The 22,241-nt window shown below is 44.8% G+C and overlaps 1 protein-coding gene across 4 annotated transcripts in view; it reads right to left on the minus strand.

Moving 5' to 3' along the window:
• Positions 1-3,143: 3,143 nt before the first annotated feature.
• UNC93A (unc-93 homolog A) overlaps positions 3,144-22,241 on the minus strand; it is a 44,475-nt gene continuing 25,377 nt past the window's right edge. For 2 of the 4 annotated variants that reach the window (XM_084832075.1, XM_084832069.1), the window contains 4 exons: positions 19,239-19,450; positions 17,429-17,564; positions 9,136-9,267; positions 3,144-3,763 (listed from right to left, as the gene is read on the minus strand). In XM_084832075.1, the coding sequence (XP_084688201.1) occupies positions 3,516-3,763; positions 9,136-9,267; positions 17,429-17,564; positions 19,239-19,450 (728 nt within the window). In that variant the 3' untranslated portion in view covers positions 3,144-3,515. The remainder of the gene's footprint in view (positions 3,764-9,135; positions 9,268-17,428; positions 17,565-19,238; positions 19,451-22,241) is intronic. The other 2 variants (XM_084832083.1, XM_084832062.1) reach the window with 2 other exon arrangements.

Genomic DNA, 22,241 nt, shown 5'->3' on the forward strand with positions numbered 1-22,241 from the left:
AATTTGCCACAGTTTGTTGTGATCCACACAATCAAAGGCTTTAGCGTAGTCAATGAAGCAGAAATAGACGTTTTTCTGGAATTCTCTTGCTTTCTCCATGATGCAGCGAATGTTGGCGATTTGATCTCTAGTTCCTCTGCCTCTTCGAAACCCAGCTTGTACTTCTGGTAGTTCTCGGTTCGCATACTGCTGAAGCCTAGCTTGTAGGATTTTGAGCATCACCTTGCTGGCATGTGAAATGAGCGCAATTGTGCAGTAGTTTGAACACTCTTTGGCTTTGCCCTTCTTTGGAATTGGAATGTAAACTGACCTTTTCCAGTCTTGTGGCCACTGTTGAGTGTTCCAGATTTGTTGGCATATTGAATGCAGCACTTTAACAGCATCATCTTTTAGGATTTTAAATAGCTCGGCTGGAATACTGTCATCTCTGCTAGCTTTGTTGTTACTAATGCTTCCTAAGGCCCACTTGACTTCACTCTCTAGGATGTCCGGCTCAAGTTCAGTGACCGCACTATCATGGCTATCAGGGACATTCAGATCTTTCCTGTTTAGTTCTTCTGTGTATTCTTGCCACCTCTTCTTAATCTCATCTGCTTCTGTTAGGTCCCTGCCTTCTTTGTCCTTTATCATGCCCGTCTTTGCACAAAACGTTCCCTTGAGATCTCCGATTTTCTTGAAGAGATCTCTAGTCTTTCCCATTCTGTTGTTTTCCTCGATTTCTTTGCATTGTTCATTTAAGAAGGCCTTCTTGTCTCTCCTTGCTATTCTCTGGAACTCTGCATTCAGTTGGGTATATCTTCCCCTTTCTCCCTTGCTTTTCGCTTCCCTTTTTTCGTGAGCTACTTGTAAAGCCTCATCAGACAGCCACTTTGCTTTCTTGCATTTCTTTTTCTTTGGGATGGATTTCGTTGCTGCCTCCTGAACAATGTTACGGACCTCCGTCCATAGTTCCTCAGGCACTCTGTCTATCAGGTCTAATCCCTGAAATCTATTCCTCACCTCCACTGTATATTCATCAGGGATATGATTTAGGTCATACCTGAACGGTTTAGTGGTTTTCCCGACGTTCTTCAATTTAAGCCGAAATTTTGCAAGAAGCAGCTCATGATCTGAGCCACAGTCAGCTCCAGGTCTTGTTTTTACTGACTGTATGGAGCTTCTCCATCTTTGACTGCAAAGGACATAATCAATCTGATTTCGATATTGACCATCTGGTGATGTCCATGTGTAGAGTCGCCTCTTGTGCTGTTGGAAAAGAGTGTTTGCTATGATCAGCATGTTCTCTTGGCAAAACTCTATTAGCTTTTGTCCTGCTTCATTCTGTACACCAAGGCCATGCCTGCCTGTTATCCCGGTGATTTCTTGACTTCCTACTTCAGCATTCCAATCCCCTATGATGAAGAGGACATCTTTTTTTGGTGTTAGTTCTAGAAGGTGTTGCAGGTCTTCATAGAACCGATCAACCTCAGCTTCTTCGGCCTCAGTGGTTGGGGCATAGACTTGAATTACTGTGATGTTGAACGGTTTGCCTTGGATTCATACTGAGATCATTCTATCATTTTTAAGATTGTACCCCAGTACTGCTTTTCCCACCCTTTTGTTGACTATGAGTGCTACTCCATTTCTTCTAAGGGATTCTTGCCCACAATAGTAGATATGATGGTCACCTGAATTAAATTCGCCCATGCCTGTCCATTTTAGTTCGCTGATTCCCAAGATGTCGATGTTCAATCTTGCCATCTCATGTTTGACCACCTCCAGCTTACCTTGATTCATTGATCTGACATTCCAGGTTCCTAAACAATATTGTTCTTTACAGCATCAGATTTTCTTTTCACCACCAGACACATCCACAGCTGAGTGTCCTTTCGGCTTTGGCCCAGCCGCTTCACTCTTTCTGGCGCTACTTGGAAATACCCTCTGCTCTTCCCCAGTAGCATATTGGACACCTTCCAACCTGAGGGGCTCATCTTCCGGCATCATATCTTTTAGCCTTGTGATACGTTCCATGGGGTTTTCTTGGCAAGAATACTGGAGTGGGTTGCCATTTCCTTCTCCAGTGGACCACATTTTGTCAGAACTCTCTGCCATGACATGTCCGTCTTGGGTGGCCCTGCATGGCATAGCTTATGGCTTCACTGAGTTACGCAAGCCCCTTCGCCACAACAAGGCAGTGATCCATGAAGGGGTCTCTGTGCATATTTAGTCTCAAAGGGTCTAAGGACAGAAATTCCTGTGAAGTTCTCATAATCTGAACCCGCATGGAGTGAAGGGGGCACTTCTCATGAGCAAGAAATCTGGAATGTAGTGCCATATGTGGGCATGCTGTGACTGAGCTTCAGTGGGTGCTTGAAAGATTCTCTTGGAAAGCCCTGCACATAGTGCTGAGTTCTTTGGAACAGCAGTGTCGATAAAACAAGTGAATATTTCTAAAGGCCCATGTTCTCCAGCTCAGGGTGTATGTTCATGTGAAATGCAAACACAGTTTCCTTATTCATACAGCATGTGTTTTGGAGACTTTGGTTTTCACACTAGCTCCAGGATTCCTTGGACTGATAGTATAGCAGGAGTCACTGAGTATAACTCACAGACAATTTGTCATGCATTACCTTCTAGTGCTACTGCATGATGCATTATATCTCATAGTCCTTGCCTCATTCACCTTTAGAAAGCCGCTATGATTGTCCCCATTTTATAGATAAGAAACTGAGGAGGGATAGGCAAAGGCCATCAGCTTGGCTAGTCTAGAACATGCTGTCTCCTGGACTGCACTGGCTCCTAACCTTGGCACAGAATTTTTGTCTGGTTTTTGCAGAACTCTACGGCCAATGGTGGAGTCACAGAGGACATGGAAGATTGTGGTTCTGTCTGGGTTCTCAGATTGCTACTGAATTCATGGGGTCTAACAATTGCTGTGTGTGAATCCAGTTGATAACAGCTGACGGTGTTAAAGAAGTTGATAACTGACACAAAATGAAGTGTACACATCAAATGTTATGTCAGTCATAGAAACACAACTTCTTGAATATGTGGCATGTTGCCTTGTGTTAGAGGAAATGCTGCTTGCACCTATTAACTTCAGGGATGACAGTGGTAAGCCTGTGACCACCAATATATATTTGCTACATGGATACAACTGATTTAGTGCAAAATAAAGCATTTTTGTACTAGCGATGTTTATTGATTCCCTTCCATTTTTAAAAATGAAATCAAATACAAATTAAAAACAGTTTTGCTATTACTAGCAACTTCAAACAGAGAAAGTCCATAGAACTGTAAGATCACCACAAAAGAAAATTCCCATGTGCATATTGCACCAATCATGATATCAGTTCCTTTATATTTTTCCTCAGTACTGAGCCTTTTGAAAAGCCTTGAGCCCTGTCACATGCTGTCCCTTTTGAATTTACCATCAGCACTATTCTGTGGTAGCCAATGAAAATGCATGTGCAAAATTAGGCTCAGGACTGGATCATGGTCTCACCTGACATAGGTTGCCTGGTTTGCTGAGCATTTTACTGAATTTTGATTGACTCCTGCTTTGTAGGGTTGGGTGTTCCGGGAGAAGTCTTGGATTCCAGGTACTCGACTATTCCATATAAGACCATGGCTACCACCAGTACAGCCAATAAAATATACAGTTTGATGTAGACATGTAAGAAAGTGCTGTAGCCAAAGGCAATGACAAATCCTAGTGATTCCCACAGGCGATAATTAGCAAATGCAGCCTCCTTGTGCTTTTCAAATAAAACTCCATAGAGAGCTATAAACAAATGAAAAAGAAGAATTTGGTAAAATTTTATGTTTGAAGACTAAATCGTGATACTCATTTATGTTTTTAGCAACAATAACTAACACCCTGTCCTGGAAAAGGTCACACTGTAATAAAATATTGTATTACATCTTTTATTTTGTACCAGGCAACTGCTTTAGAATCATCTCGAGTCTGTGCTTAAGCCAATCAATCTATATATTGTTATGAGTTTGGCTGTCACTGGCAACACAGAAGTGGTCAAGGACTTTAACAAAAGAATGTACGTTCCTTGATGCGGGAAATCGCTCTCCCCTGCCATTAGAACGTGACACCCTTCAGCTGGGGTACTTCCAGATGGACAGCTCCTAGCATTACCTATCAAAAGACACAGTGTACCTATTCTGTCTTTCCCTCCTTAACGGATTTTCTGTGGTAAGAGAAAACACAGAAGAAGCAGAGGGAAAGCACACTTGGATTACAAATGGAAGATGACGTCATCTGAACTCCTATAAAAGATGAAGTCATTTGAACCCCCATAATATTCCATGAACAAGGCAGGACAGCTGCACAATAGAAACCTTGCCTGGCTTTTATTAAAGGGCTTTATTTTATTAAGTAAAATAAAGGACAGGTAGAGAAACAGTGCTGGCGCAGTTTTGAGCATGGATACAGAGGCAGAAGTGGCGGGACTTGAGCTGCGAGTTTTAGCTGGGCTGGAAGCAGCCTTGGGGGTTCAGTGGTCCACACTCTCACTCTGGGAGATTATTTGCTTTCACTATGCTCTGCTTAAATATCTGGCAATCAAAGAGATCTTATGACAGGACTGGCATCACAGGTAGTCATGATCGGGCACCTGCTAAAGGCCCACACATCAGCAGAGAGCCATTGACAAGAGCCTTATGGAGTTGTTCCTCTTCCCTGCTGCAACTCATGGAGTTGTTCCTTCTCTTCCCCGTTCACCTGCCTCTTGCTCTGGCACAGAGCATGGTGGTGGTGAGAAGGAGGAGCAACAGATGCCACTGTCTACCTGCTCAGTAGCAGGGCTGGCGCAAGACCTCCCATAACTGAGGTGGGAGGACACGCTGCCACTGCTGCTGTCTGGGGATGGGGGGAAGCATGAACCGGTGCCGCCTTCCGCTGTCCCCTCAGTACCTCACTCTGAGGGCTCCTTCTTCAGAGCAAGGTATTGGTGTGGAGCACAGGCCACAGCACAGCCAGTCTCCAGGGCCACTTCCCCACCAATGCCTCATTCTAAAAAAAGGTCCCCCTCAGAATGAGGCATTTGACTGGGTGGGCTTTGTGGAGAGCCCACCCAAGAGAGCCCGCCGTCTTCGTGCGGCCTTTGCTGAAGCAGGGAAGTGCTGGTGCAGCTCTGCAGAGCAGTTGGCTGGCTATGCCTTACTCAGAGGCCTGGCTTGCATGTAATGAGAGACCACAGTTGGGTGAATTTCCCTGTGGGTCTTCTTGTTGCAGTTGCGACCGCCATTTTGAATATTCGGGACATGCTGGGGGCATGCTGTAATTTCCCCTTGGGTGTAAACCTGGCGAAGGTGGGTTGGGGTGCTTGACAAGGCACCCAGAACCCATGGGCTGTTTTAGGTTTGCGGGTGGCTTTTTAACCACTCTAACAACCCATCCTCAGTGGGTTCTCACATAACAAGAAGCTTTGAAATGGCACATTGGCGAGGCTGTTGGATATATTATCTGCTCCAATTATTAAAATTTTCAGCCTCCTTTCATATCCTGTTGAAAGAGGTGTCTTGGTCTTAAAAAACAGGATTCTGTTTTTTACCCTCTAATTAATTGTACTTCGCAGCATAATTCTGTTTTAAAAAGCAACTATTTAAAGAAAGGGCTGCACTGCATGCTATAAAATTCCCATATGAAAAGTGTTTCTGTATAGGAATTAACATGCAACTGACATGCAGCCACCCTTAGAGAAGTGTTATCATATATATACTTCCCTGGGACAAAGGTCCACTGAAAACAACTAAGCCTACTTCTGGGAAGAGATGCATAGGATTGCACTGATAACTTGCAATACATTAGGAGTTTGAAATACAGACACATGCAGCACACACATTTGGACAAAGGTATTTGAAAATGTGGGGGAAACAATTCTCGCATTACCCATGAATATCCTTCAGGGGGAGCCCTTGATCAATATTAGATTCTATATCCATAAAAAAGATATATTTGAACAGTGACTTGCTTAAATCCCCATAGGTGCTTAATTTTTGGTCTCCTCAGTTCTCTTTGGAATGTAATGGGACTTAGTAAGAGTTTAGTAAAACCTTAGGAGCTGATTACTAAAATGAGGTGCTCATGCATAGGTCTTGCTGCACATAATCCAAAAGCATCAGGGTTTAATTTGAGCTCTGCTCTGGAACCTGTTTTAAATGACAGGATTCAGGTGTGCAGCATGAAGTAATCATAAGGAAAAATGAATTTCTGAGCATGTGAGAAGTGCTTCTTCTGCAGCAGCAACTCCAGGGTCTCAGACAGAGGTCTTTCCCATCACCTGCTCCCAGAGTCTTTTTTTTAGTTGGAGGACCACCTTCATGCAAATGCCATAGGGCTTTTCATCACAAGGCAGTTAATCTGTTGCAACTACTTTTGCTTTTGTTGCAGAATTGAGATCCGAGCACTACATGAAGAGCTGTACCTTTCCTGTTTTTCCACTGCATCACTTCTAGGTGGCACTGTGGTATACTGGAATAGTGCAAATACAGAAGTGGAAACTGTGTTTTCTTTCACTTTCTTTAAACAATACCACATTTTCCCTGTTCTAACGCTCTGGGAGAGAGCGCAGGACAGGAAGGCCTGGCGTGCTATGGTCCATGGGGTCACGAAGAGTCGGACACGACTGAACGACTGAACAACAACAACAACAAACCGCCACCCCCCCCCAAGTGCTGTTTATAAACAGAAATGAAACTGGAGGGCCATGACGTCATCAGAACCTGTAAACAACTGTGAGTAGGGAATGACAAGTGCGCAAGAAATGCCTAGTATAGAAAAGCTCTTAATGGTACCTCCACAGCCCTAGACTTTGCAGGTGGAAGTGGAGCCCTTCAGCCACCAATGCTCAACAAACATCTCTTAGCATGCCCCCATTTAACCTGTTTGCAAACCTCACTTGGTTCAGCTTTGTTGTTCTTACAAAACTGTTGCCATGATGTTCTCCGGAAATGAGAGAGAAGGTATGTAAGGGGATACTTCTTAATGCAAGTGTCTGTGTTTCAACATATCTAAGGTTTTTGTTTTCTTCTCATCCTTCAATCTTTAATTTTTCTCATGCAACATTATCCCTGCCCCGCCTCCTATAGCTAGGATAATATACATTTTAACTAGCTTCTAAACATCAGATGTTTCTTCTGATTTCTTAATATGTAACCTGTGTTTGAGTATTTCTTTCAGACCCAGGCTCTATATGTACAGAAATGAATACCTTCAGTGGTGTTATTCCCAGTGGTAAGAGAATAATACTGGGGACATTATTTTTCTTCATTGATCATAAATACAACCTTAGTAGAATAAATGGATTTAATATCATCCCCTGACACATTGGCTGGATCTACACTTACTGCCTTTTTTTTGCTTCCAATGAGGTTTCACCGCCTGCCTTTCACACTACTCAGTACCCACCTCGAATTGGAACTGGAATTTCCCACTTCCGTGCTCCCGCTTTCAATACCCTGATATCCCAGTATTTCCCCTTAATGTGCTCTGATTTTCCGCCTTCACTACCATATCCAGTCGTAGTCCCCTCCCCCACCTGTCCATATACGGTGGTGTTTGTATTTCCCTCCTGTCCAATCACAGCTCTTGAAGGCCCCATGTCTTCTTCCAACTACTGATTGCATAGCTTCCTCAGCAGCCCCCATTTCCTCAGCATCAAGCAAAGGGCTGGATGTGTGCATGCTTGTCTGATCTAGGAAGCTAAGCAGGGTCAGCCCCGGTCAGTAGTTAGATGGGTGACTGCCTGGGAAGCAGGCTTCCTGCACTGAGCAGGGGGTTGTTCTATCCCTTCAAACGAGATTAAGTTTTACCCCCTCCTATCCCCTGCTCCAGCTGTTTTTTTTTAATTAAGGCATTATCCTCGCAGAATCAGGGCTTCTCTGTGATTTTTTTTTTAAAAAAAATTCAGGCATGGTCTTCGAAGATTTGAAGTTGTGAAGGGCAGGAGCAGCGTGGAGGGGATTTTCTCCACGCTTCAGCCTTGCATTCATGGCTAGACAGCCGATTTCGGCTGTCTAGCCATGGGAAGTTGGAGCGGGGGGTCGGGGGGGGGGAGGCTGGACCATGCATAGGAAGCATTGGAAAGGCACTTCTGCCCTCCCCGCCCCCAGGAATGCCCCATTTTCACTGCTCCGTGCTGCCCTTATGAGCTCAGAGCATGGGGCTGATCCACGCAGGAGGTGGTGGAGGTTGGTTCTCAGGGAACCAACCTCGGACCACAGGCTCTGAGTCAGTTCCCGGGAACTGACCTATCCTATGGGCATCTAGCTGCTGACTAGTGGCCACAGGGTTGCGCCCTAAAGGACATGCCTGAGAACAATAGATTTTTAAGGCTGGCTTGATGGGGCTGACAGCCAAAAAAGGATTTCCACCTAGTAGGAGTGAAAAGGTAACAGGAAGGGCCAAGTATAAAGGCCTGTGAGCACACCATCTTGCCTGTTTTCCCTTCTACACATAGAATAGGGTGTTGCTGGTCCATGACACCTTCAGTTTACCAAACAGAGCCTCAGCATTTGACTGAAGATGCAAACTGAAACAAATCAACAACGTGCAAACCAAAGAGGCATTTGCTTCTGAGCAAGATTGGCTAGGTTGAATGCTGTTTAATTCAAGATGGAATATTCACACAAATTTGCTCCCCTGCCCCCAAAGTAAAATGTTACAAAGATTTAAAATCTCTCAAGACCTTCATAACACACTTGCTTTAGGCCCAGCCCAACTACATTTCATGGGGAGGAAGTATATTCTAATCCGATTTCCATAGTTATTTGGAGTCTGATAGAGTGTCTCCTTTCCATTTGCTTCATGGACACTATTTTGCAATGTAAACAGTAGGTGTGCAGGGTGACCTAGATCAGGACCAGAGTCTGTGAGGGGAAGGGTTAAAGCCCCCCAACCCCTATATTAGGGTCCTAATCCAGATCAGGATTTCTGCACCTACCTTAGCATAAAAATGAGGCACCGCAGGGAGAGGGGAGACAGCTTTTTTACATCTTTAAAGTAATGTCTGTTTTGGCCCTAAGGCCTCAATCCTATGCACACTGCCCTAGGAATAAGTCCCACTGAAGACAGTGGAAGTTACATCCAGGTAAACTTGTACAGGACTACACCATCAGCCTTCCATCAGAGTAAGAGCTTACCATTGATTTGTGTCTGCCAGATAGCATCAGCCACACCCCAAAGGGCAGCTAATATGAAGAAAACAGCCAGGTGTTTTGGTTGAGGTTTCCAGAGCAGTAGTGCTATTATACAGGCAAGGTTGAGAACTGCACCTGTTGGATTAGGAAAGATCAAGAGAAAACAACCAAGAGCATTATAAACTGACAGTTTAAGAATAGCGCAAATTGCTCAGCTGCATCAGACCAAGGTCCACCTTGAGCTTCAGCTATTGGGTGGTATAGAAATGAAATGAAATGTCACTTTGATTCTAGCGGTGGCCACCCTGATGACTCTGGAAGCAATTCAGCAGGATCAGCCCAACTATAAAAACACTCAGCCAGCTGGCATGTCAAAGTCCCAGCTACATAAATGCCTTGGAGAGGCACTGCTTGCATCTTGGGAGGAGGTGCACAGAAGCAGCTTAGAGGCGCATCTGCATGGGTGATCGTGCCCTGCAATTCCAGGTGACAAGATCAAGAGCCTTCTGATCCCCACTGGCTGCCCGGGGCACACTCTCCGTGGCAAATACAAGGAAGTAAAGGAATAACAGCTATTGAAAATGCAGATGAATAAAGAAGATCTCACTCGGCTCTTGACCATTTAGACCAGGGTTGTTGAACCTCATGCCCAAGGGATAAATCCAGCCCACCTGGGGTCCCAGTCCAGCCTTCTGGGGTTCCCCTGGCCCCACCCTCTTCCCTCCGTTTGGTGGTTTTCCAGATTATGTGAGCTTTTGCCCTTTCTGAAAGGTGCAAATGCCTCTCCTAAGGCTTAATTCGTGGCAGTGAGAGCTTTAAGCTAAACTAGGCTGGCATGTTTGGCCTTCCTCCCTTTTGCCTTCAGCCCCACCTGACACTGGAATCCAGCCCTCGAGAGCTTCTCCAAAGTTGAATTCGGTCCTTGGGCTGAAAGAGGTCCAACCCCCCTGATTTGGGCTGCAATCCTATACCCACTTACTGGCAGTCAGCCCCGTTGAAATCAGTAAGTCTTACCTCTGACTAAACAGCTACAGCACTGGACTTTAATATACTCTGATTATTCTGCTAAACATATGACAAGGGTGGATTTTTATTTTTAACCTAGAGGTGCAAAAAACCTTGACTGCCCTGCTCACAAGCACAGCTGCTTCCTGCTACTTGTCAGCAGCATCTGACATTCAGATAGGCTGCCTCTGTATGGGAGGGCTTCATTTAGCTGTTATAGCTAGTACCCATTGATACCCTCTTGTCTAATCCTACAAGAACATAGGGCTCCAGTTGCAACCTAAGATGGAACTGACATTATTTCTTTGACAGTTTTCTGCTCTAGTTAAATCAGAACTGCTTTCTAAAATAGTTGTTGTAGTAGTGGTAGAATACTCTCAGGCCAAAACAATCCTAAAAATAATTCCTGATGGTATGAGCTATTCAGCAGTGGAACAGACTGCCTCAGGAGGTGGCGGGCTCTCCTTCACTAGTGATTATTAAGCAGAGGCTGGATGGCCAGAGGCTGGATGCTGTAGCAGCTGATTTTCTGCATTAGCAGGAGGTTGGACTAGATGAGTTTTGAGGTACCTTTCAACTCTTACTGTTTTAATCACAAAAGCAGCTTTGCCTCATACAGATTTGTGTGCTACAGATGTCATGTCCTCTAACTCAGAGATGGGGAACATGTGGCCCTCCAGATGTTGGACTACAACTCCTATAATCCCTTACCACTGGCTATGCTGGCTAGGGCTGATGGAAAGTACAGTCAGCCATATCTGGAGGGCCACACGTTCCCCACCCCTGCTTGAAATGGAAGAACCAAACTGGCAATACGTCAACTTGTCTGCAGATATGAATTTGATTTGTGTTATTCCACAGTCCAAACTCCCCTCTGATCAACAAAGTAACAGTAGCTGCAAATGGGAAAAAGCCACTTATTCCAGACTTGGCTCACTGTTGTTGATAAGACTACTGTACAGCTAACCATTTCAGCATCACAGCCAGTATATCTCATTGCTAAGGCAAATAGCCCTGACATATAATGGTACCTGACAGTCCTTCGAAAAAAACTGCATGAAGCATGTAGCAAAACTCCAGCTGATTTCAGCAAGACCTGGATTTTATCCAGAACACATGGTTGGGAGTATTTCTCATCAGTCATCTTAGATGTGAAGGTCTGGAGGTTCAATTTCGTAAATGTGTGGAAAGCTCATGAAAATGGCCAGTGGAACATTGACATGCAAGCCCAAGAGAGATGATGTGCCAAGTTCACAAAATGCTGCTTTGTAGGCTGCCCTCCCTCCATGTCACTGGTCAGATCCTCACCTTGACAAGTGCATGTAGCTGTGAGTGTCCATTGTTCCATCCTCCACATCTTGCAAGGGAACCATTTGTTGTGAGGACATCATAGCAAAGGAAGTTCTGGCCCGAGCGGCAGTAGATTTAGCACAGTGAGAAAACTTATTCTTAAATGAAACACCCTCACAGTACACTACCACACATGTCAGCTCAGAAGTATGTCCCTGAATTCAATGGGATTCACTCCTAGGTAAGTGTGTATGGGATTGCAGCCTTCATTTGCGTTGGTTGTTCAGTCAAGAGATAAATCTTATTTATCTCTTAGTTAGTAGTTAGAAGAGGGATAGAAAGGGAACGAAAAATACTCCGGGTGAATGACTGGCTATGAAGGTGGTGCCGACGAGAGAGATTTGGATTCTGGGACCATGGCCTATACTTCCTGGAAGACGGGCTGTTGGCAAGGGACAGGTTGCACCTCACAAAGGATGGGAAAAATGTGTTTGGCCACAGCGTGAAGAACTTCATCAGGAGGGCTTTAAACTGAATCCTATGGGGGAGGGAGATTTAATGTTGGGGGTAACAATGGACGTAGGCGCATGCACTGCAATGGAGAGAACAGCTCTGATAGTGCCCAATAATAGTCTTCAGACACATGTGGGAAGAAAGCCAGACTATGAAGCACATGGTCTTTGATGTCTATATACTAATGCTCAGAGTATGGGAAACAAACAGAACGAACTTGAACTCTTAATACAAGAGGGAAATTATGACTTGATAGGTATAACTGAGACTTGGTGGGATGAGTCTCATGACTGGAATACAGCAATTGAAGGATATAACTTGTTCAAAAAGAACAGGAGGAACAGAAAGGGAGGTGGGGTTGCACTGTATGTGAAAAATACATATCTCTGCACAGAAATATGGGAGGATGAGCTTGGTAGCCCCATCGAGAGCATCTGGATCAAAATTAATGGAGCAAAGAATAAAAGGAACCTGGTGGTCAGAGTCTACTACCGGCCACCCAATCAAGGAGAAGACGAGGATGACACTTTTGAAAAGCAAATAGCCAATGTTTTAAGGAAGCATGATGTAGTAGTAATGGGGGACTTCAATTTCCCCGATATTTGTTGGGAGACAAATTCTGCAAAACATGGCCCCTCCAGGAAATTCCTGACTTGTGTGGCGGATAACTTCCTCCTACAGAAAGCAGAGGAAGGAACTAGAGGATCGGCTATCCTTGACTTGATATTAACCAACAGAGATGACTTAGTGGATAAAGTAGCAGTTACAGGAACTCTGGGGGAAAGCGACCATGTTGTACTTGAGTTCTTGGTTCTAAGGGAAGCAAAACCCGAGGGTAGTCAAACGCATACCCTGGATTTTAGGAAAGCTGATCGTAATAAACTCAGAACAATTATCAGTAAGGTCCCATGGCAAGCGACGCTAACAAGAAAAGGAGTCCAAGATGGGTGGGAGCTTTTCAAAAAGGAAATTCTCAAGACACAATTACAAACAATTCCAACAAGAAGAAAAGGTGGAAGACAACAGAAGAAGCCAATGTGGCTTCACAAAAAGCTTAGGGATTACCTGGAAACAAAAAAGGACACATATAGGAAGTGGAAAGAAGGCCAAGTAACAAAGGAAGAGTACAGGCAGGTAGCACAGAATTGCAGGGGTGGTGTCAGGAAGGCTAAAGCTGAGAACGAGCTGAGGTTAGCGAGGGATGTTAAAAACAACAAAAAGGCTTTCTTCAGCTACGTGCATAGTAAAAGACAGAGGAAAGAAATGGTGGTTCAGCTATTAAATAAGGATGGCAAAATGATAACCGATGACAAAGAAAAGGCAGAGGTGCTCAATTCCTACTTTGGCTCAGTCTTCTCCAAAAGAGGGTCTATGACCCCCCTGGCAAAGGTGAAGTACAGGCTGAAGGGGCAGGATTGCAGCTTGAGATCGATAGGCATATGGTCAAGGAACACCTAATTACTTTGAATGAGTTCAAATCTCCAGGGCCAGATGAACTGCATCCTAGAGTCATAAAGGAACTGGCAGAAGAACTCTCAGAACCGCTGTCTATTCTCTTTGAACAATCATGGAGGACGAGGAAAGTGCCAAATGACTGGAGGAGGGCTAATGTGGTCCCTATCTTCAAAAAGGGTAAAAAGGAGGAACCTGGGATCTACAGACCAGTCAGTCTGACATCAATCCCTGGGAAAATTCTGGAGCAGATGATAAAGCAATCCATCTGGAAGCACCTTGAAAACAATGCAGTGATTACTTGAAGCCAACATGGATTTGTCAAAAACAAGTCCTGCCAGACGAATCTGATCTCATTTTTTGATCAAGTAACCTCCCTTGTAGACCGTGGGAATGCTGTAGACATCATATACCTCAACTTCAGCAAAGCTTTCGACAAAGTGCACCATGATATCCTGATAAGCAAACTAGCTCAAAGTGGGCTAGATGAAACAACGATCCGGTGGATCCACAGTTGGCTACAGAATCTGACTCAAAGAGTGCTTATCAATGGGACCTTCTCAAATTGGGGAGAAGTAATGAGTGGGGTACCGCAGGGCTCAGTCCTGGGCCCAGTGCTCTTCAACATTTGTATTAATGACTTGGAGGAGGAGGTGCAGGGAATGCTGATCAAATTTGCAGATGACACCAAATTGGGCGGGATAGCTAATACTTTGGAAGACAGAAACAAAATTCAAAGTGATCTGGATAGACTGGAGCGCTGGGCAGAAAACAACAGAATGACATTTAATAGGGACAAATGCCAAGTTCTGCACCTAGGCAAAAGAAACCAAATGCACAGTTACAAGATGAGCAATATGTGGCTCAACAACAATATAAGCGAGAAGGATCTTGGAATTGTTGTTGATCACAAGCTGAATATGAGCAACAATGTGATGTGGCTGCAAAAAAGGCCAATGCTGTTTTGGGCTGCATTCATAGAAGCATCGCTTCCAAATCCCAGGAAGTACTAGTTCCCCTCTACTCAGCACTGGTTAGGCCTCATCTGGAGTACTGTGTCCAGTTCTGGGCACCACACTTGAAGAAGGATGCAGACAAACTGGAGAGGATTCAGAGGAGGGCAACAAAGCTGATCAAGGGACTGGAAACAAAGCCCTATGAAGAGAGACTGAAAGAACTGGGCGCGTTTAGCCTTGAGAAGAGAAGACTGAGGGGAGAGATGATAGCGCTCTTCAAGTACTTGAAAAGTTGTCACAGAGAGGAAGGCCAGGATCTCTTCTCGATCATCCCAGAGTGCAGGAAATGGAATAATGGGCTCAAGTGACAGGAAGCCAGATTTCAACTGAACATCAGGAAAAAATTCCTGACTGTTAGAGCAATATGACAATGGAACCAATTACCTAGGGAGGTGGTGGGCTCTCCCACACTGGAGGCGTTCAAGACGAGGCTGGACAGCCATCTGTTAGGGATGCTCTGACTTGGATTCCTGCATTGAGCAGGGGGTTGGACTCGATGGCCTTGTAGGCCCCTTCCAACCCTACTATTCTATGATTCTATGAAATTCTAGGTCAACGTATTTTGAGTTGAGGGAAGGATAAAACTCCCCCAGGGGATTTTACATTTATTATCACAGTTAGATTGACAACTAACAGGAGCTATATGTAGGGATATATGAATCCTTTACCTCGTTCTGTGTGGGGTCATTCATGATAGTGGGGAGGCGCTCCATTACTCCCCCCGAAATTCTCCCCGGCTGGCTCCGTTCTGCGGCGACTCTGTGGATCTGCTGGCTGGGGCCACCCGCAGTTGGACATCCAGCTGCTGAGCTGCGCATGGATGCAAATGGCAGCCGCTGTAGCTGCCGCCATTTGTGTCCATGTCTTTAGCTGTGATAGGCTATGTAAATATATACGTAGCCTATCATGGCTAACACGGACACAAATGGCGGCAGCTATGGCGGCCGCCATTTGTGTTCCTTCCTATTGCCATGATAGGCTACGTATATATTTACATGGCCGCTACGCCATTTGCACCCATGTCTTTTACCGTGATAGGCTACATAAATATATACATAGCCTATCACGGCTAAAGACACGGACGCAAATGGCAGCAGCTATGCCATTTGCGTCTCTGCCCTGAGCCGTGATAGGCTACGTAGATACTTACGTAGCCTATCACAGCTTGCCAGGGATGCAAATGGCGGCTGCAGCCCGACAGCAGCTGGAGCCGCTGGAGCTGGTGCTGCTGCTGGAGCCACCGCTGGAACTGCCGCTGCCACAGGAGCTGCCACCGCCGCCACCAGAGCTGCTGCCGCCACCAGAGCCACAGTCAGGTAGGCTTCATTTCGTGGGGCTTTCGCGGGGTGGTGGGGCGGGTTGCTCCATTCTGCCACGGATTCCAGGGGGCCAAATTCACTGGAATTCGGCCTCCCTGGGATCCATGGCGGAATTGTCTAACATCCCTAGCTAAATGTCTGTAGAATTCAAAGTGCTAAATCCCTCATTATAAAATGGCAGAGAAGGTCTGGCTAGGAAATGGGGCCCAAATGGGAATACATGGGGTGCTTCCAGGTGGTGGGCTACCAGCGCTAACAGTCAAGAAGGCATTGCACAGCATTCCATCTTTTTTTCCCTTAACTGAATTTCTGTGGTATGGAAAGAGACAGAAGAAGCTGCGAGAAGACATGGGAGGGCTACAAGTGGAAGACAATGATATCTGGATCCCCCATAAAATTCCATGATTGAGGCAGGGTCAGTGATGTAGTGATAAATTTGGAAATGCAGGAGCTCATTGTGACAGTCTCCAAGGACAGTCCAAAAATTTCAGGCAGCTGTGTCGATTCTTATCAACAAACCAGTTCTAGGAGTTTTCATCTCCACCGGGAGCACGTCTTTGGTAAAGCGAATTAGTCCTAATTGCCCATTCCAGAACAAGTCATCCCAAGTACTTTGCATTCCAACGTGGAACGATATATTGTTGCTTGGAAAATTCATTCCCCCCACAGCCACAGTGAGGATTGCAGCTAAGCTCAGAGGGAACAGGGAATTCTGAGGGGGGTGGCAGCTGACATCGGAGTCCCTGCTAATGAAAAAGTGCCGGGCCGAGTCCCTGTGAGCTCTGCCTCCACTACACCACTGGGCAGGGTGATGGCACAATAAAAGCTTTCACAGTCTCTTACGAGAATTGCAGAAGCTTCCCAGTTGAGCCTATAAATTGTTCTAAGGTCAGCCAGGGATGGCCCAAGACATTTTTCTGCCTGTTGCAAAGGACAAGATGAGCCCCCCCACCCCCATTTCATGTACAAAAGCTAACCAGACTGACAGTTGAATCTTACTTCAACTCTGGTGATGGGATGGCATCTTCCACTGCACCTGGGGGCAGCAGGCTAGCTTGGGCCCAGGGCAGGCCTGAGGCACACACAGCACTCTCCTCCAATAGCTTGTCACTGCTCCCCCACCCCCGCATTTGCTGCCTAAGGTAGCCTCCTCACTCTTCCTAATGGTAGGACCGGCCCTGAGGTCAGCACCTCTACAGTAGGGCAGGCAGATAGATTGTGTATTGCTTCCTTACTGCAGAAGCAATGTAATCCCTTGTGGATCTGTTCAGGAGATGCCCAGTAACTGGAAGGAAGGAAGGAATCCTTTTTCTTCCCTGCTCAGGCTGCTGGGTTGGGATTTGCTTGGGATTTGCTTGGAAAGTCAGGCTGTTGATTTGGGATTAGATGTTAGAATTAACATGCTGTACAACAACTTCACGAATCCCATCTGGCCACACCAGTAATGCTCCAGAGTTAAGAAATATTTATCCAAACACAATCATTCCTGTTGTGTTTGGAACACTGAGGGTATCTCTCTGAAGCAAGCAGACATATTCCAATATTTCTATTAACTGAGATTGTTGCTTTTCCAGCTCCGCAGTAATGGGGAGAGCTCTAGATCAATCATGTTTTGACCAGCTGCTTATTAAATTGTGCTCCAAGCACCAAGGCATGGACACATCCAGATCATACCAGATGAGACTGCAGCCCTTTACATACCCAGTGCAAAGAGAGCTTTTCTGCCAGTGAACTGGGAGATCTTTCCAAAGAGCAGGGAGCAGAGTGAATTTGAAGCTGAAAAACAGATCATCACGTAGCCAACAAAATGTATCCCAAGGGCACAGGTCACATAGGACTAGAGAGAAGAGAAAGAGAGACAGACACACAGCATATTATTATTCACGGCAGCAACTTTGCCTCTCTTGTTTGAGGCTGAAGGCTCAATGTCTGTTTCAAAGTGCTGGGTGAATATTCATGTGACCTAGGCATGATCAATAAGCACCACTCCATATCTTGCCACAGAGCCCCTGGATTTAATGTGTGCCTGCTGTGCAGTGGTGGGGCTGAGACAAGGGTTTGGTCATTTGCCATACGTGCTGCCATGTGCAAGAGCAGTTGAGACACTGGGGGTGCGTGGCACTGAAAATGCATACAGATCATTTATGCAGGGAGGGAGAGTAGTTTTACTGTGGCCGACTGACAGTCCCATGGTTAACTCTTTGGCTTCATGGGCATCCATTTAAACAGAGGGAGACTATGGAGGGAATAAATTAGTGGCAAAAATATAGCTAAGAACTGCATTATTAAGACAAAAAATCACCCTAGGGCCTGTTTGCACACGCAGTTATCCTGGGATAACAGCCCCAAACTCATTTCAACATTTTTTTACATTGTCCAGTTGGCCCTGTGCAGACCCCTTGCCTGTGTAAGGTGCACCCCTTCGGAGTACGGTAATGGTGCGAAGCATAGTTCAGGCCACAGAGTGCCTGGATCTGACCCCCTGGGTGATTACTCTGTCACTATAAGGGTGTTCAGGAGGCAGTGTAAGGCTCACCTAAATTTGCAAGCCACTCAGAGTTTCTTTGACAACGTGCTTTATAAATTAAGAAAGCAAATCAACCAAAACTGGGGGGCAGGGAGATGGCTTTCCCTAGACTGCCTTGCCACTTAGCTTCAACTCCCCCTGATCCTTGTAGCAGTGAGCGGTTGTCCTCCTCAACCTGGCTAGTCCCGGCTATTCCTTTTGGAAGTATTGGAGCCATATGGAATTTATGGGTGGATTGCACTTCTACTGGCACATAATTCAGCCAGTTCCTCTGGTCCCTTGGTGTCCTACTGCTGTGGTCTCTGTGAAGTTCTGTGCTTGGGTCCTGCTCTTCCTGGCCAATTAGATATAAGAAGCCTGATTCTTCGCTGTTTCTGTAGACTTCTTGGATGGGTTCGGGGTCCCTTTTGTCAGTTGCGTGCGGTGGAAAGTGGGAGTCCGACAACAACAGTTTTACCCTTCTAAAACCTTTTCTCGCTGACATGTCAGCATTGCACATGTAGAGAGCCCCTTTTTAACAAAAGAGGGGGAGCATTCAAATGTGCAACCCCCCACGTGCAATCTGAAGGGAGGTTAGCCATTCATGATAGTGTCTACTTGCCCTTCGGCGACAATGCCATGCAAAGACGTGCTACATTTTAAGACATGCTGCTACACTACACAGCCATGTCTAAAAAATGTAATATGATCAGGTATACATGTGTTCACTTCTGAAAAAGACTTGTGTATTGCAAATCAAATGTCTTGGGAATATGCATTCGTTGGAACTAGCTATAGATGTAAACCATTTCCACTTTATGTTTTTAGATTCTCGTGTGATTTGTTGGAGTGGTCTCCTATGAGGAAGAGACCCACATCTAGAATTAACAAAACAGTGGGGCAGATTCATCAAAAAGTATCCTGAGGACACAATTTGCATATTTTCATGTACTTAATAAGTAACCCAAGTAGATGAGGTAACAACTGTTTCACTCACATTCCTACCTTGGTATAGTCACCAGCAAGGAATCCTTGTTCAAACCCACTGTACATGGTCAGAAGAATCAGGAGACACTGGCGTTTATCTTTAAGATGTCGGAATGTTGCCAAGAAAGTGGACCAAAAGGATGATATCTTGTTTGCTTCACCCTCTGCTTCATTGGCTGTGATCCGATCCAGAAATATAATGACTATCAACACCGCTAGGACCCCGCTAGCTGAAGAATTAAAGGATACATTAGAATAAAATGGAAGTCGAGAAGTGACAAGCAGTTTATTTATTTTTTAATCAGAGCTGAATTACGGGGTGAGATTACTTGGCCAATAAGTGACTCTAATTTAAATCCAACCTCAGAGGAAAAGAGAGTTTAAATAAAATCCCTGGTTTGAGCCAAAGCCTTTATTATAATGATATGCCCAATTTGCTTTTCTCAGCTGTGACATTTGTGTTATGACAGCTGGAAAACCCCACTGTGCTGCTGTTGCATAAGAGGAGTTTTTTTTACCCTTCCAGGTCAGGTCAGAGGTTATGCAGAAATCAGCATGGATGCACTGTCCTTGCATCTGTCAACATTACTTCTAGATGAATTTGTTTTCTGAGCCTCTGTCTTCAGATTTAGTGATAGGATTTTTTTTCCTTCCAAAATGTACATGAAAAGAGAACTCATACTACAGAACTGGAACGTTAAGCTTTGTTACATTAACTGAGGGCCAATTTAGGTTTAGGCAACTGTCTGCTATATAAACTAGAGGTGAAGCAAATATTCACAAATATGCAACATTTGATGAATTTTCCCATTTTGCTGCTCACGTTTTGAGTGAGACATTTCACATTCAAAATCTGAATGAACATTTTCGAACATGAGATGTTGACCCCAACATTTTAATTTGAAGGCTCTAGACCTGTTGGTATTTCCTCATAGTTATGATTTTGGCAGGTTGCCTCTAGCTATCACAAGGTAGACATAATTGTATACTGGCAAATACTAAATATTAGTGCATGTTATTTATTAAATGCCATGCAATCTTTAAAGCATTGCATGTCAACAACCAAATACATTCATTCATGCTGCATGCCAGCCATCAAATACTGTTAGGTATGATATAGTAGTGCTTTTCAAACTGTCTTCCAGAGAACAAAATTGTTCAGTGATTGGTGAGCAACCTTCCATGAAATACACTTTCCCTACCACTACTATTCTTCCTCTGCAGTGAACAGTGAAAGGCAATGTTGGGTATGTTCTAGGGACACACACTCTATCAGGAGCTGATGGGATCTGTGGACAACTGCCTGATGTGGTGAGGCACTGAACTGCAGGTGTCCCTGGGCTGACTCCATCCACCTAGGCTGGCCATTGGATCCTCCTCAACAGGAAAAGAGTATAAAAGGACTTCCTAATCCAGTTAAGCCCTGCTTGAGCAACAATGTTTTCCTGAGCTCTGATTTGTTTGTGTATCCTTGGTTGTTCTTTGGTCTAGAATTATGGCTTGCTTCTCAGCTCTGCCTCCTGGCTTCTCCTTCAGTCCTGATTTGCTTTTCACTACTGACTTGCCTCACAGTTCTTAGTCTTCAGCTCCTGGCTCACCTCAGACTGCTCCCCAAAGCCCAGTCCTGATACACCCACAATTCACAGTGGGTGATGGTGAGGCTGAGCAGTGGCTGATGTGAAATGAGTGGGCAGCCTAGAAAATGATCCAATATCCTTTTCAATGCATAGAGGTTCTTTGGCATCAAGTCAAACATGGAAAGAATTCCTTCAAGGCTGAAACTGTGAAAACCACTGTGACACTGTGTTGTGTATCAGTCAGTATTGTCAAATGCAAATACCATTGCATGTCCACTGTCAAATATGAACTGTTACATATCAAATATTGAAATCAAGTACCATTTAGTATCAAATACAGATATTTGGAGAATATTCAGCAAATATGTGAGTATTCAGAGAATATCTGGAAAATTTTTCAGTATCAAATTTTTCAGTAGAGAATTTTGAAGAGAGTTTGCTTCAGTTCAAACACAAGCCTCCTTGACTTGGGGGCGGGGTGTAGCTCAGTAACAGAGCACATGCTTTTCATGAAGAAGATCCCAGGTTCAATCCCCAGTATCTCCAGGTAGGGATAGGAAGAAATCCTGCCTGAAACACTGGAGAGCAGCTGCCAGCAATGTCAACGTTCTAGAGCTAGATGGACCAATGGTCTCAGTACAAAACAGCTTCCTATTTTCCTGTCCCTGAGGAGAGGAATCATGTGGAGAAGCATCTTGTATGAACCAACTTTACAGATATATAGTGTCCTGTTGATTTCCATTATATAAATATACAAAATATAACTTATAAGTCATAAATAATGTATACACCCTGTTCCTTGAAACTGGGCCTGATCTTGAGAAGGAAACAAACACAGCATAGGTGGAATTACAGTAGGCAGTCCCTTGCCATAATCCGAACTGAATAGTCCAGAATTAGGTGGTCTGGACTCTCCTGGATGGAGAAACGCTCACCTCTTTTCTCTATGCTTTGGCAGATACTTTATATATCTTGTTCTTTTCATATCCGTTGACTGTGCTCATACATCATGCCATGACGATACACTATCTTTTCATTTGGGAAATGGGAAACCAGGATAGGCAAAAGGGTCCTGCTATTTTAAGGACTAATAAATATATTTATATTTAGGGGAATCCTCTTAAAAAAAAAAAAGATCAATGTCCATAATTGATGTGATGCCTGACTTTTTTTCCCACAGGAAGGCTAATATCAGCTTTGAAAGGAGGTGATTTCAGTAGGGAAAATGGTGCAAAGGAAAAAGGTAAAACACTCTCCCTGGCACCACTACTCAGTCAAAATCAGAGCCGCCCCCCTCCCCCACTGCTACCTTCTCCCCTACTGCTATTAAGGGTGCATCCTATGCATGGCTGGCTGGGGCATCCTGGGAGAACTTATTTCTGTCTAAATATACATAGGATTGCACCCTACAGTTCTGTGTTTTAAAAGCAGTAGTTTCAGTCAT

Source organism: Heloderma suspectum, chromosome 1, assembly GCF_057233095.1.
Source record: "Heloderma suspectum isolate Gila_16-S chromosome 1, 16-S_ref, whole genome shotgun sequence".
NCBI lineage: Eukaryota > Metazoa > Chordata > Lepidosauria > Squamata > Helodermatidae > Heloderma > Heloderma suspectum.